The following is a 10,161-nucleotide window of genomic DNA, read 5'->3' as shown; positions in this document are numbered from 1 at the left end:
TATATATATATATATATATATATATATATATATATATATATATATATATATATGTGTGTGTGTTTCTATAAAGACATTTGTTATATATAAAACATTTGTTTACTCAATTTCCCCATGCCACACTCTCTGACATCATTCACAAATGATTAGCCTTGGCAAAAGCAGTTGTGCATGTGTTCAGCTAATTTACAGACAGCAGTGACCCTCACACAGCTGTGTTTGCAAAGCACCTTCCTCACTTCCCCACAGTTTTAAAGCGCCGTACAGACGGCTGCCACACCATGAAAGTGTTTGCAAGTGTTTGGGCTTACTTTAGGAACAGCTCAATGTGCACCACAGCAGGGGCAATCTTCTCCACCACGTCAGCAATGAAGTTGAATTTGTACCTTGGGCTGGTGGGGTGTGTAGGACCTATACTAGCAGAAAGAATTACTCATGTTAATAATTCCAATGTATAAAATGATCAAAACCAGCTCTATGTTTTTTTCTGTATTGCAGCTGCTGTCTATTTATGTCTTTTCTGGCTCAAGAGGGCATGATTAGCAAGCACGCAGTGCAGTACTGTCCTGCAGATTCAGATGGTATGCAATGATGATAGTTGGAGAAAGTCTTTTCACACAAAGGAAATGCTCCTCTATAATTGGGTCTAATTTTTGGGTCTAATCACTAGGTGGCTTTTATCCTTGTGCATGCTTGACTTGTGCTGGGTATGCAGTATGTGTATGAAAGAGAATGATGAGAGTGTGTAAATTCCTAGTAATTAGGGCATGTTATTTTCTGCAAACATCAGGGTGGTTTTTCCCTTGACTGCTGTTTCCTGTGACCGTGTTGGCACAGCCATCATTCCTTTGTGTGCACACCCTGGTTGTCCTACTAACCTCAAATTTGAAGTCATTAAAGAATCAAGACCCTTTAAAAACTAGTTTAGTACAGTTTATCACTGAAAAAGTACTACACCTAATGGTCATCTCTTACATTGATATTACATTGTGCAAAATCTGCATTGATCTCTGGCTCTGTTAATGGTTGTTTAACAATTAAAGTTTTGTCTATAATTAAGAGATAGGTTGCAGTCTATTTAGAGGTTAGATGCAAAATGTGCTTAATACAGAAACAATAATGTAAATTACCTAAAATTGTATTAAAGGTTTGGAGTCAGTCATTTTTTAAAATGCTTTTTAAGTCTCTTATGCCCAAAAGGCTGCAATTGTTTGAGCAAGAAAAAAAACGTAATATTATGATATTATTACAATTATATATACAAAAATGCAAAACATTTCTGTGATGTCAAAGCTACACATCTTCAGTGTCACATGATCCTTCAGAAATCATTCTAATATGCTGATTTGGTGCTCAAGAAACATTTCTTATTTTTATCAATGCTAAAAGTTGTGCTGCTTCATTTTTTTTGTGGAAACTGTGATTCATTTTTTTCAGGATTTTTTAATGAGTCGAGAGTTTAGCAGAAAAGCATTTATTTGAAATAGAAATCTTTTGTAAAATTATAAATATATTTTTTGTCATATTTAAAAAAATAAATAAATAAATCTTACTGATCCCCAAACTTTTGAGTGGTAAAGTGTAAATACATAAGCTTATATAAGTAAATATATAAGCCAAATAACATCAATATATATTCTAATGCTTTATTCATGGCTTTCTGGATGAACATATTTAAGCGTTATAATTTGGAAGCTGTGAGAAACCAAAATAAGCATGCAATGAATTACACTCAACTGTTAATCATGAATCAAATGCAACACCCCATATAAAAGCACATTCCAGTAGAGCTGCATCACGGAGCCGTGACCTCTCAGATTTCACGACTGCCAAGTAAGTCAACTTCCAATGGCAATGTGTGCAAATTCATTTAGACAATCACATACAATATTGAGAAATGCCACTCGACCGAAAGTTGGCCAGGCATAAGCCAAAGATGAATGTCCAATAAAAATATGTTCGGAATAGTTTTCGCGTTCATTCTTTCCAGTGAGGAGTGCAGAAGAGACATCAGAAGAGCAGCTGATCACACAATCTGGTGGAAAGATGATGGGCAACATCTGTTTCTAAAGCACTGGTATGCTTAATACAGTGATTGCAAAGGTTATGGTTTTATTTTGAGGTTTTTGACTTAGTAGCTTAAATTGTATAGAATGATAGACTATAATTTATGTGACATTTAATGCTGTAATGATTTGCTGCTCTCCAAATAGCCATGGGCTTTTCTGTGGGTTCTTTTGCTTACAGTTTCGCTGCTTGCCTCACTACCAGGTTATTCACCAAATATATACACCAGTGTGGCCAGTGGCATTGCAGGGGCCAACAGTAACTTATGGGTGGATGATTGCTACCAGACGGACGTCTTTAAACCTGGTTTTGCTGAATCATTTTTTAACAGACCTAAATATTTGACCTAAGAAGCCCATCTCTTGATCTCTTGATCATTTCACCCCATCAATAGCCTTTTAATTCAATTCTAGGTCACCTCACACTGATAACGCGTCACCAGAGAGGTGGTACCGTTTGGGATGTTGGTAATGAGGTCTTGTCCAAAATCAGAGCAAAAGGGCAACTCCATGAGAACCCCACAGGAAATCATACCTGGTCTGCAGAGCACAAAGCAGCCCTATTTTCCAAACTTCTCTGCAGCTGCCTTTTGCACGTCAAGTTTGTGAGGTCACAGTCCCATTTTTCAAAATACTCACAATTGCTCTTTTGGTTATCAGTGGAGTCATATGTGATGGTCGCTAGAGGAGCTCAATGATGTTATCTTCTAAATGCAGTATGACACACAAAGCACTGTGGACTCACGGTGTGTGTGTGTGTGTGTGTGTGTGTGTGTGTGCGTGTGTGTGTGTGTGTGTGTGTGTGTGTGTGTGTGTGTGTGTTACCTGAACTATACTTTAGGGACAAAATTGTCCCCAGAATTGAGGTAAACTGCACTCACACTATTAGATGAAAACAAAACATGAACTGAACTAAGCTGCATAATAAAACTATTGTCATTTGTAGATCTGCCTATTCATAACTTATGAAAATTCCAACATTGACACAGTTATTTAACTTATTTGAATGAACATTGAACTGGTTTGAGTTGAGTAATGACACTATTTTCTATTATACCTGAATTGAATATGTTTTATAATGAACTTTGCAACACTGACACTGTTATTGAATTGACCCGAATCAACAATGAATCAACTTGTCTTGAACTGAACTGCTTTACAGGGATTGAATTCTGGATTGAATTCTTTTGATGAACTTGGCATCATTACCACTGTTATTTTCCTGCTTAATACTGTGATGCTGCTTTGAAACAATCTGAATTTTATAAAGTGCTACATAAATAAATGTGAGTGACTTTACTTGAACTTGACAAAACCTCACTCATATTTCTTTTGTTTTACACTTACACATTGTTTTATTTATAAATTATATTTTAACAGTTGAGAACTAGCCTTGTGCTCAAGGTCATGACACTACATGGTGTTCACACACTGTTTTACTCAAAAACCTGAGTCTACATGTTAAAGGGGTCCTATTATGCTTTTTCACTTTTTCAACTGTAGTTAGTCTGCAATGTTGCTGTTTGAGCATAAAAAAGATCTGCGAAGTTACAAAGCTCAAAGTCCACTTCAAAAGGAGATATTTTATTGAACAGAAAATCTACAACGCCCGCCTCGTTTGGACTACAACCCATATTTTCCGGGATTTGTGATATCACAAAGATCGACGAATGGGACGAGAGCTGGTTGAGCTGCACTAGAGAAGACAACGAGTGTTATCACTATGTCAGAGACTTTCCCAAGGCAGACAAACTTAGAGTGGTTACCATCATCCAGGTTTAAATCGCGCTCAAATTTATTTGATTTTGACGCAATATTTACACTGAAGCTCGTAGGCGGCTATGATAAGGGGCGTGACATTTCCCAACCAGGCGCCGAGTGCTGCCAATCACAGCACACAGTGGCCCAGCTAACCAATCACAGCACATTTCATATTTCAGAAGGCGGGCCTTCATTTGATACAGGAACTATTCCAGCCGTTCATGCCAGACTGGGGAGAGAGGTGTTGTAATAATGTAAAATATGTGAAAAATTATGTGTTTTTCGAACAACCTAGTATGAGAGCCTGTTCTAATACACCTCCAAAACAAAATCAAGACTTTGTAAAAGAGCATAATAGGACCCCTTTAATATGGGACAGCACCTTTTGTGGAATGACCCATAAACATAGGGTGCGACCCCATTTAAATTGCTATGGTTTGGGGTAGGCTTGCCTATTTAAGAGTATTTGGCATTCTAGAAGCTAATGAAGAGATTATAGTCTAATGTCATACATCCCATCCTTCCCTTACCAACATCCCATCCTTCCTTTCCCTCCCATTCAGTGTCTCCATTATTAGGCCATACTATTACTGTATGATACTGGTGATAACTTTTGCTACACCACTATGAATAATTAACAACTTAAATAATTGACCAAAAAAAAAGATTAAGGCAGGCCTGTATTCATTTATGATTTTATAGCACAAACAATACTGTTAAAGTAGCCTATTTCTGTTTAAACCTTTTCAATTATTCAAATTTCAGTATAAATTAATTCCTCTTGCTATACACAAATCACTTACCTTGGTTGCTTTCACAGGGTCCTTTGTGCAGGTTGGTGATGGCGGGCAGACCCTGCTGCAGCGCTTTCCTGCTCACGGCCTTCAGGCGGCAGATGTTACCGTACGTGTTCCCGTCACTGCCGCACACTTTACTGCTGTACCTGCACTGACACACGCCTTTGGACAGTCTTTTTCCAGACGGGTGCTTGCACTCCAGCCCGTCGCCGCAGGGCAGATCGTCCTTGCGGCCGCACGGCTCTCCCTCTCCCTGTGCGCACACCAGACAGCAGTCACAGCGGTCAGGCACATACCCGCTCGGGCAGCTCGGGCTCGGACACTTACTCACATCACAGCGCTCAGGACACTTCAGTTTAGTGTCCGCGAGAGCAGCTTCGACGCAAATAAAAACGACGGAGACCAACAGAATGACCTGCATTTTTTTTCTTTTTTGGTTTAAAATGACAGGCAGTTCTTGGCTAGTCAGTGTCCTCTGGAGATCACCATTACGCATCAGATTCCCAATGCAAAAAGCTTCTTTCAGATGAGATGTGTGCGTTCCTGCAGGATCAGCTGAAGGACCAGTGTGAAATGGTTGTCCCGGGAAGACGAATATGTCTTATCCAAGCCAATCTGATCTACTGCTGCGCGCAAATGTCGCTGATTTCCCGTGCAACTTATTAAAACAATGTATGCGAAGCCTCTAGATGTTTGGTCCTGTTGTATCTGCTGACCATCTCAACATCCTCGAGTGAAATCTGCTTTTCTCTTCTCTCTAGAGGAGGCGGGGAATTTCGTTTACCCCAAAACGCTGTAGTATTCATGGGACGTTCTTTCGAACAGTTCGTTTCAGAGAACCGGATCAAAAATCCGAATCAGCTATTCACACTGCTTTAATTTTAATTAAGGTAGTTGTTGTAATTTCATGTGTTTGGGCTATTTCTGCCTTGATTCGGCTCATAAAAACAGCTTTAAAGTACTTAATTGCAACTTCATCATTACAAATGTGCGAATACTAATTTAAATGCATGGCATATAGAATATCATTTCAATAGAAATGACATTAAGGTATATTTTAGGTTACCGTAAACGCTTGTCAGTACATTCTACAGCATACTTAAACCATATTTCATTATGAAAACAGAAATAATTATGAAATTACTTGTGCTTAAGTGGGACAAAACACTCTTAAATTCAACCAATTGCATTTAATATAGATTTAAAGTGCCCCTATTATGTAATTTTGATTTGGGAGTCTCCTACAATAGGATTGCATGCATGCAAGGTCAAAAAACGCTGGAAATGGCATAATAGGGGCACTTTAAATTATAACACATTTGAATTTAATTGCAATTAACATGCAGTTAAATGTCCGAGAACATACATTCAGTTCACACTGTAAGTATGCTAAAGTGTACTTCTTTTTCACAAAGGAACCGTAAAGATCTGACACAAGTAACTATTCCTTCACAAACATTCACACATCATCATATCAGCTTACTCCAGTGCACTATGTCTGCTGATTGTCCCCTATTTTTTCTGGACTGAGTTATAATGAACTGCTTGGATAGTACCAACAGATCTATAGTTAGGATGAAAACCAAAAGAGTAGAACTGTGATTGTGGGATCTTGACAAGGGCTCACTAGTACTCAAGGTTTGCATTGGTATAAATTACCTTGATACATTATATTGTAAGCAATTAAATATTAAATCCACTTTTTATTGGTGACCAGGGGGACACGGTCTCTTTTTAGCACATACATCTGAATGCCGACCGTACAGTGCCAGTGGATTTGTTTTCACTGAACTTGAAGGGTTTTGGACCAAGTCATGTATTTCACTAGGCATGAACATGTTTATTTAAAACTATAACTCCTGTCATTCTCTGCACTTAGTACAAACAGAACAGCCCTTGTTGAGGTAAAAATGTGTTCACTGACATCACTTGCATGTGTCAAACGAAGGTAATACGATTTTACAGAATGGAAAACCAGAAACAACTAATTCTAACATTTTAGACAATTATTTTCCATAAGAAAGAAAGAAAAATAGTATCTGTTTTTTGGTTACTTCCAACATGGGATATTGAGCCAAACGGACAATGCCTGAAAGTTGTATTGCTTACACTCCAGTAAACACTCGCTGGACCAATCAACATGTCTCATGAGTCAGACATTCCGTAAATCAACTAATATACATCACATCCAGCAAATAAAAGTAAACATGGGAAATTCACACACAAGTAAAATCAAAAGCAAGCATGGAAGTTTCATATCCCATTAGAGTCCAGCTCTATCTTGTTGCCCCAGTTATTGTGTTTTTGTACTGGGCTGTGGTCCTGAAGCTGTAGTCTGGTGCCAGGTTGATACGACGAATATGGAGATCATTAGCGAAAGCTCTGGCTCGCTGGTAGAAAAACAGCGAGAGTTCACGGTCCATGAGACAGTTGTGATAGATGGTGGCCAACTGAGTGCACAGCTCTAGCTGGGACCTCTTGTTCCCCAGATCCATAGCAGCAGCCAAGGCCAGGTGATAATAGCCAGCAGCATCAAATGGGTCCTTGAATACAGAGGGAGAGAAGATTTACAATATTAGTAGCTATTGTTTTATTAAGAGGTTAAAATAGTAGTCATATTGTTCTATTAAGAGATTCAAATATTAGTCCTTAATAATCTGAGCTATGTGTGTGTGTGTTTTTTTTGTTGGTTTGTTTCTTTTGGGTGATGCCTTGTTATTTTTGTATTACAGTGAAAATTCAATAAAAATAATTATTAAAAAAAACAAAAGAGATTCAAATATTACTCCTATTATTCTATTAAGAGATTAAAGTATTACTTGCTATTGAGTTTAGTGCTGTGTTCTTTTCATTTTGAAATATCATGGTTATAGACAATACCAGGACATCACGATGCCCCTAATTGACACAATAACAATATTTCTTTCTTTTTTTTTATATATAATGATTATAGTCAATTCCATACCCCTAATGGATAACATAGCTTCCGCACTGCATCTTGCAGCCGTGTATGGAACACCGTTAGTCCAAAATTAAAACTCACCAAATGCCAAATGTTAGTAAAACACAAGCAATGGTGATTATATATAAAACGGTGATACTTGGTTGATAACTGGCCGTCGCATGAGTAAAGCACTGCACTGTGTTCATTTAGATGCGAGAAGCTCATGATCCAGTGTTTTCAGTGTCTCAGAGCAGCTAAATGCTGCTCCACATCAACTCCATATATGCTGTGGGTTTGGGTCACTTGTAAAATACATTTAAAAAGCAAAATATGACAACCGTATGCCTATCTGTAACGAGAATCATTTATCTTTTGTCAACAAAAGATAAACGTTTCCAAATTTTCCACCAAAATAAAAGCTATATAGTTAAACATTTGAAAGCAAAAAACTTAAGCCATACTTGAATATTTATATGACTTATTGAATAGAAATATAACTGTTGTTCTGTTAATTTATTATTATTAAATATAATTTTTTTATGTTGGAGTACAACAGAATTATTAGTAATATATACAAGTAATATATTTCTTTAGTGATTTGTTCATTTTTTATTTTATTTTAATATATAAACAAGAATAAAACAAGAATAATAGTAAGTATTTTTAATACTATTATATAGTCATATTGAACAAGGAAAAACAAGTTTTCCTTCTTTTTGTCCTTAGATGATCACATGCCTAGATATAGCATGTGCTCTATATAATTAAATATAAATATATTTTCATTCTGAATATGAATAATCTTCTATTTTGAGGTGTGAATGAATTATAATTTACAGAGTATGTATTTAGACTGCCATCTTCTGGTCAATTTAGAATCTGGAGTTTAATTTTGACTCACTTCTCCCAACTTAATTTGTAGAGACAACTATAAGTAAGCTATTCATACACTGATTTCCGATTCTATTGCAGTCTCACATGATTGCTTTCTGCTTGTTTTATCATCGCGACCAGCGTGACATTGGCTAAACCAATGGCAGACGTCCACTGGCTTACCTTTACATCATAGAAGACGATGTCTCCAAGTGTTTTGTAAACCCGGACATAGTACAGGGCTTCCTCATCATACTGCAGGGGTGAGGGGCACAGGGACAGGGCTTTCAGAAAGTGGTGCTCTGCCATTTCAAACTGACCCAGACAATGGTACAATGTGGCGAGGCGATGGAATGCCACCCGCTCATTTAAATCATCAGCTGTGAGAAAATACACAGATGAAGGGGAAGACTGTTTTTGGCTGTGTACTGTCATGAACATGAGTTTACCACGTGCGCTTTATTCTCAAAACAGACTAAATATTTGGCAGAAAGCCACAATCTGTGAAGGATCATAAATCAATATAATACAATGAATAACTTGGATTTAGAAAAGTCACAACAAAAGCCACAGCTCTACATAACAGGGTTTAAGGGGAAAATGTTGCCAGACTGTTATGAATGTACACATTATATTGTACAAATTAAACATACAAAACTGTAGAGTACTTGAGTGTGTGCACATGTGTTAACCTACCCAGACTCAAGCTAATGTCTAATGCAGTTCGAGCATACTCAATGGCCTCTGAACACTGTCCCAGCTGCAGCAGGAGCTCTGAAAGCTTATTACACAGCCTAAGCTGAGAGCGCACACTGCTCGTCTTCACCGCGATGGGAAGGGCTCGGTCCTTATGAACACAGAGATACAAACGTTCACAGCACACAGACAAACAAACTGAAGGATTATGATTGGGATTAACGTTTTCGAATAAAAAAAAATACTGTAATAAAGGGAATAACAGGGACCTGACAGTCACAGAGTGCAATAACAACACAGTGCGAAAGACTTCCCTCTTCGTCAACAACATGTATATGACCTACCCTGTAAAAGCAGATGGCTTTCTCCCTGTCCTGTGAACTGTTGAAGAACACATCTCCAGCTGCCTCCAACATCTCCAGGGTGAAGAGTGTGTCTCCTGTGCTCAAAGCCATGTCCTGGGCTACCTGTTACATAGAGAACAGACCTTTAATTCACCTCTAAAGCAAATGTCCAGCAGCATCATATTTGAAATGCAATTTTGGGATGGCATGCTGTCCCTGGTACTTACCCACAGACAGACAGACAGACAGACATACAGACAGACACACACACACACACACTTTCTTCTTTTATTTGGATCCACAAGACAAGAAACAAAAACGGAATCCAAATACCTTGGGAAGTCAGTTTGCAAGATGACAGGTACACATGGCTAACATACATTCACAAGTCCTTATATTTATAACGTTTAATACTCAAGGATAGACAAAACATCTTCGTTTCGGCGTTTCTCCAGAGAAAATGAAGTTATGCCTATCCTCAAAGTGTTTTGAATCCAAGGTCTTTCCTACCAGTCTGTAGGGCGTCTTTAAACACGCTCTTTATAGTTGTTATAAGGCACATTGTAAAAAGTAGTAGCCTTAAAGGAACACTCCACTATTTTTGAAAATAGGCCCCTACACTCTAAAAAATGCTGGGTTAAATACAACCCAGTGCTGGGTAAAATAGGGACAAACCCAGC

The 10,161-nt window shown here is 37.9% G+C and overlaps 2 protein-coding genes across 2 annotated transcripts in view; both read right to left on the bottom strand.

Annotated features, from left to right (window-relative positions):
- Positions 1 to 5,361, bottom strand: part of LOC107597900 (serine protease HTRA3-like) — an 11,270-nt gene extending 5,909 nt beyond the window's left edge. Inside the window, exons 1-2 of the mRNA XM_016289104.1 lie at positions 4,631 to 5,361; positions 312 to 411 (exon numbers count right to left, since the gene is read on the bottom strand). Of these exons, the coding sequence (XP_016144590.1) occupies positions 312 to 411; positions 4,631 to 5,120 (590 nt within the window). The 5' untranslated portion in view covers positions 5,121 to 5,361. The remainder of the gene's footprint in view (positions 1 to 311; positions 412 to 4,630) is intronic.
- Positions 5,362 to 6,029: 668 nt separating this feature from the next.
- The window catches only part of LOC107597873 (SH3 domain and tetratricopeptide repeat-containing protein 1), a 19,214-nt gene continuing 15,082 nt past the window's right edge, over positions 6,030 to 10,161 (bottom strand). Inside the window, exons 15-18 of the mRNA XM_016289068.1 lie at positions 9,482 to 9,604; positions 9,138 to 9,288; positions 8,625 to 8,821; positions 6,030 to 7,167 (exon numbers count right to left, since the gene is read on the bottom strand). Of these exons, the coding sequence (XP_016144554.1) occupies positions 6,901 to 7,167; positions 8,625 to 8,821; positions 9,138 to 9,288; positions 9,482 to 9,604 (738 nt within the window). The 3' untranslated portion in view covers positions 6,030 to 6,900. The remainder of the gene's footprint in view (positions 7,168 to 8,624; positions 8,822 to 9,137; positions 9,289 to 9,481; positions 9,605 to 10,161) is intronic.

This window comes from Sinocyclocheilus grahami, unplaced genomic scaffold (genome assembly GCF_001515645.1).
Source record: "Sinocyclocheilus grahami isolate Dianchi unplaced genomic scaffold, SAMN03320097.WGS_v1.1 scaffold240.1, whole genome shotgun sequence".
Taxonomy (NCBI): Eukaryota; Metazoa; Chordata; class Actinopteri; order Cypriniformes; family Cyprinidae; genus Sinocyclocheilus; species Sinocyclocheilus grahami.
This window is presented reverse-complemented; position numbering and strand designations above follow the sequence as displayed.